This window comes from Macrotis lagotis, chromosome 2 (genome assembly GCF_037893015.1).
Source record: "Macrotis lagotis isolate mMagLag1 chromosome 2, bilby.v1.9.chrom.fasta, whole genome shotgun sequence".
Taxonomy (NCBI): domain Eukaryota; kingdom Metazoa; phylum Chordata; class Mammalia; order Peramelemorphia; family Peramelidae; genus Macrotis; species Macrotis lagotis.
In genome coordinates this window covers 323,045,334-323,063,265 of record NC_133659.1, presented here as the reverse complement: position 1 = coordinate 323,063,265, position 17,932 = coordinate 323,045,334, and the positions used below count along the sequence as shown (strand labels likewise).

General features: G+C 40.5%; 1 protein-coding gene across 3 annotated transcripts in view; it reads left to right on the top strand.

Moving 5' to 3' along the window:
- The window catches only part of SLC41A2 (solute carrier family 41 member 2), a 123,857-nt gene that overhangs the window by 28,312 nt on the left and 77,613 nt on the right, over positions 1-17,932 (top strand). For all 3 annotated transcript variants that reach the window (XM_074226751.1, XM_074226752.1, XM_074226753.1), the window contains exons 2-3: positions 1,525-2,221; positions 8,544-8,651. In XM_074226751.1, coding sequence (XP_074082852.1) covers positions 1,637-2,221; positions 8,544-8,651 — 693 coding nt within the window. In that variant the 5' untranslated portion in view covers positions 1,525-1,636. The remainder of the gene's footprint in view (positions 1-1,524; positions 2,222-8,543; positions 8,652-17,932) is intronic.

Below are 17,932 nucleotides of genomic sequence, written 5' to 3'. Positions count from 1 at the left end.
TTCTTTCATTTTGGTTTTTGCAAGACAATGGGGTTAAGTGACTTGCCCAGGGTCACACAGCTAGGTAATTAAATGTTTGAGACCAAATTTGAACTCCAGTCCTCCTGAATACAGAGTTGGTACTTTAACCACTGTGCCATCTAGCTGCCCCACTCCACCCTTCTTTTCTAGAACCTTGGTGGCAAGGTGATTTAAGTGTTGGTCTTGGACACACATACACACACACACACACACACAACACACACACTAAGTCATTCCTTATTAAAAAGAAGAGAGGAAAAAAAGGAGGGGAAGCAACTCATTCAAACCAACATATCAACATTATTGAGTGTACAGTATCCCACATACCTGACTATGTTTAGAGCAAAAAGGGAGGTGCATCATCTTTTCTCTTGGACCATTGATTTAATTATACTGTGTTCAGTTTCTTTGTGTTTTCATTCATACTATTGTTGGCATTGTAGGTGTTTTTTGATCTTGTTTACCTCCCATCAGTATCTAGCAGTTTTCCAAGTTCTTCTCAATCTTTCATGTTGTTTTTTTCTTATGGTGCAGAAATAATGCATTACTTTCATGTAATACAGTTTGGGTATTATCTAAGGGTACTCTCCTTGCTCTGATGATGTTGTAGCCCTGCATTGGTATATAAATGCCTTAATTTCTATTGGCCACCAAACTTGAGGATTGGAATCTATTCTCTCTGGAAACTTGCAATAGTAGCAAGCTTTCTATGTCTAACTTAGCTTTGCTAAGGAAAAAATAAAGGATTCAAGGAATTTTGAATTTAGCAAGTGATAGGAAGAGATAAAAAGGGTATGGGCTATGAAGTTCCTGTTTATTCAAGGATTCAAAAACTATTATTTCTCTTTTGTCCACCTGAGCCACCATATTAGAATGTCTGCCCTTCCTATTAACTAGGGAAGTGCTGGGAGAATAAAGGAATTTCCTTGGGTTTTTATTCAGTGCAGGGTGATGTGTGGATCATAAACCACCCTAGATGGTACCAGGTTGCTGTCTTTCCCTATCCTTCCTTCAGATTGGGTCATCTAAACACAAATGATCCCAGTGCATTTTATGAATTTAGCTCTTGGGTTTGAGGAGGCTTTTGTCCTTGAATTAGGGGTGATGGATGAACACTTGTTATAGGAATGTTTTTAGAGTGGCCACACGTTTTAGGGAGGGTTTCAGTTAGAAGATCCTGTGATTCTGTGGGTTTCTTTTCCTCCACAGGATTTTAATGTTGCTATTCTTCATTCTGACAAACGAAGGTCTTTAGTGAAAGGCTCATTTGCTATTCAAAATGAAGGATTTTTTGTTTTGGTTTGATTATGGTGGGGTTTTTTGATAGTTTGCACTGTGAAGGATTGAATGATATTTGAAGTTTTTAAATTTGTTTGAGCCCGTGTGTGTGTGTGTGTGTGTGTGTGCATGTGTGTTTTAAAATTAACTCATGTTCTGTTTCTTTAATGATAAAACTCCATGTAGTGAGATGATTAATTTGCTTTTTTTCTTTTTCTTTGCCAGATCAAACCCTATCTATGAAGCTACCAAACATTCTAGATTATTGAAACCACTGGCTTTTGTCTGCTCTTTACTTTAAAGCACTGTTTGTATCTGAGTCACCTGCTATTTTCTCATGCAAGCTGAGACCCACAGATCACAAGAACTGGGGCATTGTGACAACAATATGACTAATAGTAAAGGAAGAACTATCACAAACAGAACCAGCAGTATAGTCAACAGTGGAGAAAGCCTGGTAAATTGGACTTTCCATTTAAATACAGTTCAGCCCGACACATTTTTAAGCTTTCTATTGAGTATGGTGCCTGTCATTTACCATAAAAGTCAAGATGGCATTTGGCAAGATGGCTTGCCAGCCTCAGCCCAGACATTTAACATAAGAACAGATCAACACATGGAGTACCATCATTTCTCAGACCAGTCTTTTCATGGCAATAATGGACATGTTCCATCAAGCTGTAGCCCAAAGTATGATGACTATGCTAACTATAATTACTGTGATGGGAGGGAGACTTCAGAAACAGCCGCCATGTTAAAAAATGAAGACATGTCTAGTGATGGTGATGAAGATCTCATTGGGGAAGGGACTCACCGATTGCCAAAAGAGTCCAGTGGCACGATGGCCTTACAGATCCTGGTACCATTTCTGCTTGCAGGTTTTGGAACAGTTTCAGCTGGCATGGTTTTAGACATAGTACAGGTGAGTATTCCCTTTTTGGGGGGGGTTTAATTAATCTGTTTTCCAGATCTTTCTTATTGCAGAAAACTAATATGTTTAGGGTTGATGTTGTTGACTAGTGATATTTTGAAAGATTTACTATAAATTATATTTATCAGCTTGCAAAGTGGTCAGCAATATTACGCTTTGGTAAAATGTAAACTGGTGGGGCCTTTAAATTTTAGTACTGCTGAAAGACCAAAGTGATTCTGGCCTTGAAAATGGTAATGTAGTACCCAACAATAAGTGATAGTAAAAAAAGGGAATAAACTGGAAAGGTACAGACACTTCTATAAATATGCTTGACAATGAGATGCACCTGTTTCTCCAGCAGTCCCATCAGCATTGAGGTTTTTTGCTGCAGCTGATTTTTTCAAGTTTGATGTTGCTACCTTTCATATTCGTCAAAAGTTATCCCTTTAACAGTTATTTGATATGATTTAAGTAAATACCTTTTAGAGATGATCAGAAATAAAAATGAGAACCGATTGCTTCATCAGATTCTGCTTTTTTTGCCTTTTGTTTTATTCCTGTTTCTTCAGACTCAAAGTTCTTCTAAATAGATGGTACTCATGTGGATACTAATTTGAATATGTTTTCTATTAATAAAGAGGTAACAAGTTACTAGTTTCAGAATCTTCTTCTTCTCTTTTATGGTAAGTTTTCCCCTAAGCCTAGTGACATTCTCCTTTCTAAAGAGAAAAGAAGAATATATCTGCTAAGTTATCTCTCATTCACTCATCCTACCCCATGCTCTCATGGAATAGAGAGGCTTCTATCATTACCACATCACTGAAACAGCTTTTTTCATGGTCATTGAACATCTCCTGTATCACCAAATACATCTTGTGATGCAATGCTTTTCGCTGTCTTAACTTTTTTGGATCAGTTTGTGACACTTGATGTGGAGCCACTTTTTCCCCCTGGATTACTTAAATAAAACTCCACTTGATCCAGCCACACGCTTAAAGGATCATCCCATAACTCTGCTTGCTTTCATTACCTAGCTTCTAGGAGAAGTTATCTGTACTTATTTCCATGTCTTCACATCTCACTCATATTTTTACTCTCATGCAATTTGGTTTCCAGTGCTACCGTTCAAAGGAAACTCTCTATCCAAGGCTGCTAACAGTTTGTTAGTTACTAAATTGAGTGCCTTTTTCTCAGTTCTCATTCCTGGTTGATCTGTCTGCAGCAATTGACCCCATTGACTCATCCTTCCTCTGCTATAAACTTCCCCCCCCCCCGGATTTTTAAAATTTATCTTTCTCTTGATTATCTTCTTAGGTCGGCTTTTTGGGATCCTCCTCCATGTCACCATGTGCATGACTCTGCCCTAAGACAGAGGTGTGACATGTGACCTGTAATATTCCAAATGTGGCCTATGCTAGAGTAAAGTCTGATCCCTCTCTGATTTTAGCATAATGATTTATTAATTTATAGATATGTATGTATATGTATGTGTATGTGTATGTGTATGTGTATGTGTATGTGTATGTGTATGTATATATGTATATGTATATGTATATGTGTAGTTTTCTTAAGTCATTATATTCTTGTAAGGACCCTTATGTGTTAGTGGCCCCATTTTTATTTGATTTTGTCACCACTGCCCTAAAGCTCTGTTCTTTTTTTATATATGTTTTTTCCTGAAGACCCCTTCCAGATTGATATTTTCATGATGGTAAATTAGGCCAAGTCTCAAGTAGCCCTTAATCATTGAAAGGGCATTGACTCAGACAGACTGAGCCTTGGTAAAGACCTTAAAAAGACAAGGGCATCATCAGTCTTCTTGAATTATGTCTTTTCACTGACCTTTGATGACTTTGGAGAAGAGAACAAGGCTTTCGACTTTGTGTAACTCTCTTCCTCCCTTAAATCCAATTCTAGTGCAAGTCGAGACATCATCTATGTGATGTCATTGGTCTTCTTTGAAAATTAAGGAAAAACAATAGAACAGAACAAGAGACAACAGATTTTTTGCTGAGCTGTTATCTTGCATTACCAATTAAAGTTCTGCATTTCTCTCTGGATCTCTCATAGGCATCCCAAACTCAATGTGTCAAAAATTAGAACTTATTTTGCCCAGAGCCCTTGTACTATCAGGGAAGCCCTGTTCTCCCAGGCCCTCTAATTCATGTCAGCAGCCCAGCATGAATTACTGGCATGACCTACACCTTCACCATCCTCCAGGTCACTCCCCTCTTTCACTTCTTACCCTTCCGGTGGTCTTGAAAAAGTCACTCAATATCCCTGGGCCTATTTCCTCCTGTAGATGAGGCAGTCTTTAGGATCTCTTCTCATGGTAGGGTCTCTTTCTGTTTTTCTGTTTACTATGGCACAGCCAGATAGACCATCCCACAGCCTCTCTCTAGGCCATTCCCCTCTGAGCAAGAAGCTTCACTGGATCCCCAAAGGAGCTTTCTCTGTTTCACACCTGGCACCTCTCCTTACTTTCTTTCCCTTTTGCATTCTGTGTTCTGGGCAAATTGGATGATGATGCACGGTACTCCATCTCCCACCTCTGTGCTTTTGTATAGGTTGCCTCTCCTGCCTCCAGGCCTTCAGCTCCTGTGTGGCCTCTTCCTTCCCTCCTGGGTGGGGTAGTGCTCTTTCACTCACAAAACCACTTTCCTTAGATTTCATATTTTCTGATCATGGCCCTCATCATCTCCTCTTAGTAATAGCTAGCATTAGCTATGAGGTTTGCAGAATGATTTACAAATAGTAAGTCATTGGATTTTCACAATAACCCTAAGAGGCAGATGCTGTTATTGGTCCCATTCTTTAGTTGAGAAAACTGAGACCATCTGATTTTCCTGCTCCTTCGGTGTGTGTGTGTGGGGGGGGGGGTCTCTGGCTTCTGCTTTCCCAGTCTACTCCTCAGTGATCTTACCCTTCAGTTATCACTGCTATGAAGATCATTCCAAAATCAAGATTGACCATCCAGTGTCTTCCGAGAGCCTCCTGTCTAGGATCTCTAGAGTTTGATACTTTTGCCTAAATGATCTCACACTTCGTGATCAGTAGGCCCCAATTCAGGCTGATCATCTTTCCCTTCTGTTCCAAAGCTGTTCGAACTTCTCCTTTTCTCTTCCTTATTGGTACCTTCCTTTCTTTGAAGGCCACATTAGGTCTCACCATCCACCGGGGAGAGGGCCTGTGTCTTCTGCCCATGTCTTTACCACTGGTCTCTAAAGCTCTCTCCTCTTTAGTGATCTCACTTATCCTTATGGTCTTGTGTGTCCTTTATTGGATTCTAATCTTGCAGCAGTCCCTGTTTTATCTATCTGTCTTCAACCCCTTTCACAGGACTTTGGGACAGAGGATGTGTTTAATTGTGTGATGAATTTGCTTCCCTCATTTTCTAGCAAGGAAGCCAAGGAGCAGGAATGCTCTCAATCCAGGGGCACGGGATCACTGGCCCTGGAACTTTGACTGTTGGTTGGGCAGATTTCTGTAATGCTTCCCTTTCTATGAGGAGAAATTGTAAAGTCTTCCTTGTCATCCTTGGAATCAGGTTTGAATGATTCAGTATCAGGGTTATGTTTCTCGGATTAGAACTCTGAATAGGCCTATTCTTCTGAAAGGGAAGCTAAAGGAGTAGGTGCTGAGGGAAATGTTTTGCTTGGGATTTTTAAGGTCAAGACAATGTTTTCAAAGAGTATATAAACAGCAGAAAATGAGAGGAGAGAGGCTTGGAGAGGAGAGTTTGACTTGTGTTTATCAATGTTTCCTTCCACCATAGATTTGGCATTTCAGCTCTTGATCAAGAGAAATTAAGTCAAGTGGAGAGAACTGTGGGCTCAGTGGCAGAGGATCTGGGTCTAGTCCGGCCCTTCTCTAGTCTTGGGGACAGCACTTTACATTTTTCAAACAAGGGGATCTGGTTCCTCTCTAACTTTGCCATTCTCTGGTCTTGTGTCATTTTTCTGAGTAAGATGGAGGAAAAATAACACATTTTAAGTGCATTTTTTGTTTCTGGCTTATATAAACTTTTGCAATTGAATAAATAGTCATACTGTGGTTTGGTTTTGGTTTTGGTTTTTGGTAAATCTATAAATGAGCTGTTATTAAGATCCTATTATTGTGAGCTAGGCATTGTGCTGTGCATAAGGACACCAAGACAAAGGGGAAACAGCCTCTGCTATCAAGAAGTTACTTTCTCCTGCATGTGTCTGTGAATTCGTAGTAGGAATATATATGAAGCATATGGAGAACCTCTCTTTAGAGGGAGGACCCCAGCCACCAGCCAGGAGGATCCTCAAATTCCTTCCCTCGGCTCTCCATGCTTTTGTATTTCAAGACAACTCTTTTATCTAGATTTCAATTTTTAAAAATGTTTTTCTTCATTTTTTAAAACTCAAAACTCCATCCATCAATCAATAAACATCTAATTAGTGTCTACCACATTCCAGACTCAAAGTCAGAATAATCTCTGCTCTGAAGGAGCTTCCATTACTCTTGGGGAGACTGACAAGTGTATGTCTTCAAGGTAAACCCAGATAAGAAGAAGGGACACAAAGTTTACCTTGACAGGGAAGAAGAGGGAGATGCAGGCATAGGTAGTCTGGGCTGTGCTTCAGGAAAGGCCTCAGGCTGGAGGCAATGCTTGGGTTAAGTTTGGGGGTGATGAAGAGCCTTCCCTGTGGAGTCTGAGGTGAAGAACACCCTTGAGGCCATAGCAGCCTCTTGATGATTATCCTAAAGATCTAGTTGGGCTGGCTGCTGGACTGATCATCCTAGACCCCGGAGGCCTGGGCTGTTGACTCCTGTTTCATCATTGACTGGAGGTCAATTCAGTTTTATGTTCAGATCTAGCAATCTGTGGTTAAGTGTTGAAGAGATTCAAGGAGACAAGAAACGACCTCCTGTTTGTCTTGTTTGCTCTCTACTTCCTCATATTTTGGTTATTGTTCTATAGGTAGTTCTTTTGGTTCTGCTCATTTCACTTGGGGTCATGGTTCACATGTATCTTCCCAGGTTGCTCAGCCTCTGTCTCTCTCTCTTGTTACTTATGGTGCAATAATCCATTAATTTGTTCACCTGTCCTTAATTTGTATTTTTATAACATGGGTCCTCTCACTCTGTCTTTGACCTCCTGGGGATATATGCCAGATAGTGGTATTTCTAGATCAGCATATGTACAGTTTCTTGACATTTTGGGTCAGGTTCCAAATTGCTTTCTAGAATAGTTGTATGAATTCACAGTTCCCTTCATGGTTGTCTCTCTTTTCCCATTTCCTCCAACAACTGTCATTTTCCTTTTATTTTTTTCATTTTTGCCAATTGTTTTTTTTTTTTTGGCAAGGCAGTGGGTTTAAGTGACTTGCCCAAGGTCACACAGCTAGTTAATTATTAAGTGTCTGAGGCTGAATTTGAACTCAGGTCCTCTTGACTCCAGGGCTGGTGCTTTATCCATTACGTCATCTAACTGCCCCAAACAATTGTTTCTTAGTTGTTTAACTATCTCTACCTTTATAGATTGATAAAAACAGACCATTATTCCTTAGTAGTCTAGCTAGAGATCATATTGACTTCTTCTAAAAAGGTCAACATACTTTCTTTGTGATACCTTTGCTTCATGGATAAAAGATTTTGTTTGATGAAAGCAAAGCATTGTCCTAGAAATTACCAACTATGTATAGTCTTCCTTGTCTTTAACCACTTTGCATTATTTTCAAATTAAATCCTAACTTCATTATACTCTGCATAATAGTAATTATGCCTCTCTACAGGTTTCAGATTTCATAATCACAATTATCTAGACTAATACTGTGTTGGTGATAGCAAACTGAGGGTACAAAATAAGGTACAATCATTCTGACCTTGTTTTTGCTTCAATAAAATTGCATACACAGAGTGGGAAGGTGAAAATATTTTTTTTGATGAGTCTCACAGCCTAACAGGAAGGAGGAAAACATGCTTGTTTTCATTTTGCAGTTGATTGAATTAAAGGATAAAATGATAATCCAGAATCAAGGGCATCTAGCGCCTCCCACTGAGATTGGGTGAAATGAACACTATTGAGCTCTGTTTTCTTCAATGTAATAGGGCCTGTTCATTCCTTCATCCCTCTGGCTAAAGAAAACCCAGGTAAGTGGAGAGAACAGAGCAGAAGGTTTAAAATCTACTGGTTATAAAAATACAGTTAGCTATGATAAGAGTTGAAAACGATTTTTAAATAGAATTTAATTTTCATTCTATAATGAATGTGAATATTAATTCACATTAAATGAAAATGGGTAGACTGTAGAATATGGCTCTTAGGAAACTTTAATCTGAACTGTTCTTTTCTTTACAGCACTGGGAGGTGTTCAAAAATGTGACTGAAGTTTTTATTTTAGTCCCTGCACTCCTTGGTCTCAAAGGAAACTTGGAAATGACATTGGCATCCAGGCTGTCGACTGCAGTAAGTAATTTCCTAACTTCTGAATTATGGTTATCACAGGACAGTCCAGATAACCGCTGGCACCGTGCAGTTAGTTAAGAGGGACCTTGAAGGCTACCTAGGCAGAGCTGCCCCTGAGCAGATGGATATTCCCTCTGGAGCCTTCCTAGCTGGTGTTTATTATCCAGCCCATGATCTCCCTCTCTTGTGGAGGATGTTTTGGATTGTCCAAAGGTTAGGGAATTTTCCTTTATGCTCAGCCTGAATCTGTGACCCTTTACCTTTCACCTCTTCTAGTTTTGTCCCTAGCCCAGAGCATAACATGTTGAATTCTTTTACCTGAAGGCCTTTTAGTTGTTTCTTTCCTCCCTCCCAAGTTTCCTTTATTTTCTGTCCTTCCTCCATGTATATGAAGGAGCCAGAATACTGGGTTCCTGATATGATCTTCCTACACTAGAACCCCCTCCTGCCTCTGTAGATACTGGTGCCAAGGAGACACTAGTTCGGGTGCCATGCCAGCCCCCCATAAAATCACATATGTACACAGACCATGTTCTATCCATGTTTCCCTCATCCTTTGCTTGTGTAGTTGACTTTTAGATACCAAAGAGCTGTAAGTTTACATTTATCTTGATTTTTAGTAGAATAAGATCCTTTTGCATCTAGCCAGCTGGGCTTCCAGGTTCCTTAGAAAGTGTCAGGCTAGGGGCAGCTAGGTTGTGTAGTGGATAGAGCACTGTTCCTGGAGTTAGGAGGACCTGAGTTAAAATTTGACCTCAGACACTTAATAATGACCTAGCTGAAGTCTCTTAGCCCTATTGCCTTGCAAAAAAACCAGAAAGGAAAAAAGAAAGGATCAGGCTAAAACATCACATCTGTCATCAAACCTGGGGATCTGTCATACTTGCCCTAGACCAGGGGACCTGGGTCCTAGAACCCATTTTTTTTCAAGGCAATGGGGTTAAGTGGCTTGCCCAAGGCCACACAGCTAGGTCATTATTAAGTGTCTGAGGCTGGATTTGAACTCGGGTACTCCTGACTCCAGGGCTAGTGCTCTATCCACTACACTACCCAGCTGCCCCTTCAGAATCTATTTTTAAAGAACTTGATAATTGTACTGTAATAGAAGAGAAAATTGAAATAAATTGCAAAGTTTCATTTGCAATCATCTATATTTTTATTTTATGCATTTAAAAATGTTCTAAGAAGGGTTCCAAGGGCTTTCCCAGACTGACTGCCAAAGGTGGGGAGACCATGATCCACAAAACCACTACTTTAGGTCTTTTCTTCTCCATTGACTTCTGTGTTTCTGCTTCCAATTTTCTAATTGTTCCTTCTTTTTCTCTTTTGAGGTACATCATCATGTCTTATTCTCCAAGGACGAGTATCCTCTGACATCTTTCCTGAGTCCCCTTCTCTAATTTCTCTATTTTGTTTTCCATAAATGCATTTGTTATATCAATGTAAATGACTCTTTCTTCTTTTTGTGGGGGGAGGGGTATGCAAGGCAATGGGTCTAAATGACTTGCCCAATGTCACACAGTTAGATAATTATTAAGTGTCTTGAGGCCAAATTTGAACTTAGGTCCTCTTGATTCCAGGGTCAGTGCTTTATTCACTGTGCCACCTACCTACCCCTATGTAGATGACCCTCAAATATGTGTGTGTGTGTGTGTGTGTGTGTGTGAGAGAGAGAGAGAGAGAGAGAGAGAGAGAGAGAGAAAGAGAGAGAGAGAGAGAGAGAGAGAGAGAGAGAGAGAGAGAGAGAGAGAGGGAGAGGGCCAAACAACACTGGAAAGTAGTAGATATTGTTCTTATCTCTATTTTACAAATGAGAAAACTGAGGCAACAGGTTAAATGACTTGCCCAAGGTCACATAACTATTAAGAGTCTGAGACAGACTTGAACTCAGATCCTCCTGACTCCATGCTCAGAGCTTCCCCCAATACACACATACATATGTTAACCAGTCCGAATAGTCTAAATCTTGCTTCTGGACACCACATAGTATGTTCAGGCATCATTTCAAATCGGACATGTTTAAATTTGAAATGCCCGCCCCACTCTGCAGAGTGGGATGGTCAGTTGATCTTGAAACCAGGAAGAGCCCCTTGGGACCCTCCCTGACTGGGTGCTCTGGGACTCTCTCTCTCTCTCTCTCTCTCTCTCTCTCTCTCTCTCTCTCTCTCTCTCTCTCTCTCTGACTTTGTTCCTATTGGTGTCCTGATCTAAATGGAACAAGATAGACTTGGCTGTTTCTCCAACTCCAGGTTGGGTCTCTCACTGCAGTCTATTTGCCCAGGCTCTCAGACCCTCCTCAGATGCCATTCTGAGTGATTCTCTCCAGAAATTTCTCACAGAAGTAAAGCCCAATGCTTACATGTGGTAGGGATTTCAGCAGGAGTGAACTATGGAGTTGAGTTGAGTTTGGCTCTTCCATTCATCTTTAGAGGCTCTTCCATTCATCTTTAGAGGATGGAATTAGGCCCGGCACATCGAGATGATGGAGACTTCCTTGGGGAGCTTCCCTCACTAGAAATCTTCAAGGAAGGCTGGTGATCACTCCTGAACAATGGTTATAGAGGAGATTCCTCTTTCATACTCAGACTGGACAAGATGATCTCAGGGATACCCACTATGTTTCTTGGTTTATATGACTTGTTACAAGGTCTGCCATATATCCTGAATCCTCTCTCTCTCTCTGTCACACAAAGCTACATACCCATATTCATATATGCACACATATCTACATATTTGATTCCTTAAGAATCTAGAAACCACCTGATTTTCTTATTTGTTCATTTCTCTCTTTTCCTCTCTTCCCTTTCTTCCATAGTCATTACCTAAGTGTCTGTCTGAGGCCAGATTTGAGCTCTGGTCCTCCTGACTCCAGGGCCAGTGCTCTATCTACTGCACTATCTAGATGGCTCAGTGGATAGAACACTGGTCTTGGATTCAGGAGGACTGGAGTCTGAATCCAGCCTCAGACTCGACTCTTATGAGCTGTATGACCTTGGGCAAGTCACTCAACCCTGACTGCTTTGCATTCAGGGCCATCTCTAGTCATCCTGATTCATATCTGGCCTCTGGATCCAGATGGCTTCAGAGGAGAAAGTGAGCTTGGGCACTTAGCACAACCCCCCACCCCAACTCAAATCCTCAAATTGTGCTTGTCATGGCATCACCTCCCTGATGCCATGATCTTCTTTGAAAATGAAGGACAGGGGCAGCTAGGTGGTGTACTGGATAAAGCACCGGCCTTGGAGTCAGGAGTACCTGGGTTCAAATCCGGTCTCACACTTAATAATTACCTAGCTGTGTGGTCTTGGGCAAGCCACTTAACCCCATTTGCCTTGCAAAAACCTAAAAAAAAATGAAGGACAAACATTATTTCTCTATAGTTTTTTCTTTTCCCCTTCTCCTCTCTTTCCTATTTGTCAGCTTTAGGTGCTTTTTTCCTTTTAGTATTCTCTCCTTCCTCTTGAGTGTTTTATTTTGTCCCTACAGAATTATTATAACTTTCTAGGAAACATTTGTGGCTTCCTATAGTTGCTAACAAATATATGAGTTTTCTGTTTCACGGAGGTTCTTAATAAGTAGTTGTTAAAAAAAATAGATGAATATGCTCATCCTCCCCCCCCCATCTTTAAAAAATTCAGCCACTTAAAATTCACTCCGCATTGTCCTTCCCACCTCTGTAGGAGGAGGTTTGCCTCGATGGCCTCTGAAGTACTTTCCACTCCTCTCTCTTCTCTTCTTCCCGCATGCCCCCCCACTCTAGCATCACTTCCATGATCATGTCCAAAATGCAGAAGGATTCTAGAGTCTTTTTAGTGCTTGGGATTGGAGAAGATGATGATCTTTGAGGTTCCTTTCAATGCTTAAGATTTTCAGGTTTTTTCTGAGCGATAAATTTAGTATTTTTAGGGGGTGATCTTGGGGTCTTTACCTTTTGTCATGGGAATTGTGAGTCAGTGTGTCTTAGTTAAGAATACAATTTTAGGGTGGCTAGGTGGCACAGTGGATAAAGCACTGGCCCTGGAGTCAGGAGTACCTGAGTTCAAATGTGGTCTCAGACACTTAATAATTACCTAGCCGTGTGGCCTTGGGCAAGCCACTTAACCCCATTTGCCTTGCAAAAACCTAAAAAACCCCCCCCAAAACCAAAAAACCCCAAAAAACAAGAATGCAATTTTAAATGAACACATGTCAAAAGAAATAAACTGCCTTTTCATTAGAAGTTATGACAGTATATCACTTTATCCCTTATCCCCTTCATCTGAAATATTAGCATCTAAGCTATCTCTCTGTTAAGCATCTAACTATTAACTGAGAAATGAAAAGCTGTTTACTTTTAATTATTACCTGCTGAAATAGGGGCAGTAAAATTCTCATGGAACACATTAGTAAAAAGAATTAGACATTGGAGGAAAGTTTAAAAATGAACTTAAAATTCAGGAGGAGAAATGTTCCTAGCGGGAGCAAATAGAATATGAATAATAGATGATGAGGAAACACAAGTGGCAGTTTCAGCAAATAAACAGCTAAAAATGGAGCAAGATGTTGGGGAGGACAGGGCTTCAATGCTGTATGGCTTGCAAGTGATCTTTGCTCTGAGAAATACAATTAAATACACAAACACTGAGGCAACCCTTTCACTTTGCTAGGAAACCTGATATACCTCAGAACAAATATTTCTAAAAACAACATTCTTGAGCACTGTCCAGCTGTGTTGAGATCATCAGATGGTGGACTGAAGATGCTTATCCAATTCCAAAGAGGTCCCAAGAGCATGACTCCAGTAAAAGAGCACCTACTCTAAATGGATCATTTGAGCTAGTGCCTTAGAGCTTAGGGGGGAATGTCTTAATTTTTTTTTTAACAGTTTGCAAACCTTTTGTCCAAATGTACTTTTGTTGTTATGTCATCCAGTCTCATGATTGAAGTCCTGCTCTGATGCTTCAAAGGGAAGGAGGGTTTTTCAACACTTTGCTAGGTGGCACAGTAGATAGAGAAGAGACCTTGGGGTCAAGAGGATGGGAGTTTGAATCCAGCCTCAGACACTTGACACTTACCAGCTATGTGATCTTAAAAATACTAGATGATACTTAACCCTGACTGTCTCGCATCCAGGGCCATCTCCAGTCCTGATTCATGTCTGGCCACTGGACCCAGATGTCTCTGAAGGAGAAAGTAAGACTAGGGATTTAGCACAGCCCCCCCCCCCCCAATCCAATTCAGTCGTTTATCATGGCATCACCTGCCTGATGTCATGGTCTTCTTTGAAAATGAAGGACAGGGAAGCTAGGGGGTGAGGTGGATAGAGCCTCAGCCCTGGAGTCAGGAGGACCTGAGTTCAAATGCAATCTCAGACACTAGCTGTGTGACCTTGGGCAAGGCACTTAACCCCATTGTCTTCCAAAAAAAAAAAAAAAAGAAAATGAAGGACAAATATCATTATTATTAGGAGAGTATAAACTCTAGCAGATGGAAAGGTTTTAAGTGTGGGCCCCATGATTGCCTGAAATATATCAGTTGTTTAAGATCTCTAACCTGACTTCATTCTGGAAGCCTCATTAACAAAGGGCTGCCTATCAGATCAGGGATCTTTTCAACTACAGAAACTCATCCCTAAGGCATAGTGGAATAAATATGCACCATGATGAAATCATGAATAATCTGAGTACTCAGCAGACTTTTTTAGCCATATCTGCCAGACTTTCGATTCCTGTAAGTTTGTGGAAACATAGAAGCTTGGTACAAAGACCATACTGAAGTTTTTTAGCATGGTCAAGCTGCTTGACCTTTTTTCATTTCATTCAGATTTTTATAACTTGTCTAGTAACTGAAGAGTAATCAAGTTGGGGGGAAAGGAAAGGAAAAAGCTAATCAAAGGAACTGGAAATGCAGAATGAAAAATTCTACTTTTTCATCCCTTTGCATCCTCAGTAGCCTAAGGAGGAGAGTGTATACATGGAAAGCAATCTAACCTGGGCAGTAGCAAAATTGATGTTTCAGAGTAATTTTTATTGTTATTCCAGACTTAACCCCCCCTACAAATATGAACATTTTATTTACACAGATCAAAGAGGATTATATATGAAACCACAAACTTATTAACTCTTCATTTATAAAAATTATATAACAAATTCAACAATATTCCAGAGACGTCTCAAATTAAATGTAGACAGCTAAATTCATCTTCCCTCCCCCCTCAAATTATTCCCTTTTCTAGACTTCCCTATTTCTGTCTAAGGCACTCCCATCCTCCTAATCTCCAAGGTGCTTAATCTTGTCATTGTTCTGGGTTCCTCAGTCTCCCTCATTTCAAATTTGCCATTTCTATCTTTGCAATATCCCTTGCATGCAGCTCTCTTCCTCCATTTGCACACAGCTGCCACCTTAGCTTTTTTTTTTTTGGCAAGACAGTAAGGTTAAGTGACTTGCCCAAGGTCACACAGCTAGCTAATTAAGTATCTGAGGCTGGATTTGAACTCAGGTCCTCCTGACTCCAGGGTCAGTGCTCTATTCACTGCACCACCTAGCTGCCCCCACCACCTTAGTTTAGGAGCTCATCATCACTCATCTACATTATGCAATAGCCTTTTCATTGATCTCCATGCCCCAATGTTTCTCACAACATTGAATTTTCCTTAATCATTGATCTTGTTCCTCTGTTCTGACTTCCAGTTGCCTCTAGGATAAAAAAGTAAGCTCTTCTGTCTGGCTTTGAAAACCCTACAACCCAGCCCTAGCCTCCTTGGTCAAAAAAAGAGGGCATCAGGAAGGACTTTGAAGATTACCCAGAGATGAGCTAGTGAAGGAAATGGAAAAGAATCAGGAGAATGTAATTCCTGGAGAGTCTCGAGAAGGAGTGGTGGTCAGCAATGTCAGAGGCAGTGGATGGGTCATCTGATCTGGTGACAGTTCTGGGGAGAGCAATTTCAGTTAGGTGATGATGCCAGAAGCTGACGTACAAAGGGATGGAGGGTTTAGTGTGAGGGGACGAAGTAGAAGCAGGGCTGCACGGAGCTTTTTCAGGCAGGTTGATTAGGTCTGTGAACAAGATTTTTCTTCTTTGGCTGAGACCTTCCTGGGAGTTTTCATTTGGAGTTTCTTTCAAAAGATCATTGGTGGATTCTGATTTTTACTCTGCCCTTTGGTTCTAATAGAGCTGGACAGTTTTTGTTTTATTCTATTTTGGGATAGTATGCTTTTTTTGGTCATGGTTTTTAAAGAGTGCAGTTCTGAGATTTTTCTCTGTCTGACCTGTTCTCTTGCTCAGTTATTTCTGATGTAGATACCATATATTTTATAATATTTTCTTTACCTTTTGATTTTGTTTTAATATTTCTTATCTCTTGTAGTCAATGTTAGTTTTCAAGTTTTTACTTGGAGAAGGTTTTCTAGCTACTGTTCTGATTTATTCATTTTCATTCCAATTATTTCTGCTAAACCTCTTCTTTCACTGCTAATTTCATTTTTTATTTCCTGATTAATTTCTTCCAGCACTTTGAGAGTCCTTGTGGTAAAGCCAACTCTTCCTCTGAAGCTCTGGTCATGAAGGCCTTAGGGAATAACTCTCTTCTGGGTTTGTCCCTTGGGTATCCTTGGATCCAAGCTGTGTCTCCATAGTATTGGATGCCCTTTTCTGAACACTTAGATTTCCAGACCCCTTTCCTGGTTGGGGATATTTTGAGCCAGGCCAGCTTCCTAACCTTTGTACTCTTGGCCTTTTCTTGATTTGCTAAGAGCTCAGCTTCATTTCTATTCTAACTCTTAGCCAGGCTCTTAATCAGTACTGATTGATTGTTGCCTGCCTTCTACTTACCTGAACCTCTCTTTGTTGACCTTCCTTCATCCTCCAGGGTAAGAGTGCTTCAGTCTTTTTTTTTTAAGAGTGCTTCAGTCTTCAGAGCCCTCCAGGGAAGGTTCAAGTCAAAGTGAGGTGAACTTCTGCATCACTGGGGTGATCTGAGGCTGTGTGTGTGGGGTGCCTATGGTTTCTGAGCCCCTTGGGTTTTGTCATAGGAGCACCCTATGGTCCAGAGGGATGCTTCAGGCTTCCAGGGCCTGCTGGAAAGGCTCTAGTCTCTGGATTAAATTTATGGATTATTTGATTTAGTTCAGGCTGGCTTCTCTGATGGGACTCCTTTTCTAGGCTTACAAGCTTCTTTCTGTTTATTGGGCAGCCCTCAGTGAGATAAAAGTGAGAAACTTCTCTGTGGATATCACTGTGATTAATTCCATTTGATGTCTCCCCCCCCCCCCCCCCAGTCTCCCAGGCTAAACTCAGGGCCAAACAACTAGTAAGTGGCAAGTGTCTGAGGTCTAATTTGAACTCAGGTCCTTCTGACTCCAGGGATGGTGCTCAATCCACATACCACCAAGCTGTCCCAAGTTTTTTGGGTTTTTTTTTAAAGATAATTGCTTGAGATTATGTTCAAGATTTGGGCTCTTTGACAACCATTTCATGCTGCAATCTTAGCCAGAAGACCTGATTATTCTTTTTAATATTTAAATAGAAATCACATATCTTTCGGCATGTGAAATTCAATATAAATTTTTAATCAGGATATTTCCTTAGGTGATTCCTTTAGCATCTCAAAGCTTATAAAATGAAATGACTATTAGGAGTTTTTAAAAAGCTAGTGTTGTTCTCTCTTGCCTGAAGTTTAATATAAAATTAGTCTTTCCTTTTAAATTTCTCATCATCTTTCTCCAATTTCCATCACCTTTTGGAAAAAAACATAATAAAAATAAATGGTAAAGTCAAATTAATTTAATTCCTACCTTTAAACACACACACACACACACACACACACACACACACACAAAACCCCCCCACACACACCCCAAACACCCCCCACCAAGAAGCTAAGGAACCAAAACCATAGCAAGTTACCAAAGATGCACTTAAAAGCTTTAAAAAGTTTTATTGATGCCTTTCCATTTTTATATGTCAGTCATTCCTACTCAAGCACCTTTCCTCATTTAACTCTACCTTGTAACAAAGGAACGCATTTAAACAAACCCAACCAATACCAAAACCACGTTTGATAGAGTATGCTGCTTTTGAAATCCATAGTCCTAGACCCTTCTGACAGAGAGGAAGGAAAGGTGTTTCATTCTTAGTCCTCCAGTACAGTTATCATGTGTTATAATCTGTTACAGTCATCCTGGGGCAGCTAGGTGTTTCATTGGATAAATGTGCTGGTCCTGGAATCCATCTTCCTGAGTTCAAATCCAGCCTCAAATACTATGACTTTGAATAAGTCATTAAATCCTATTTACCTCAGTTT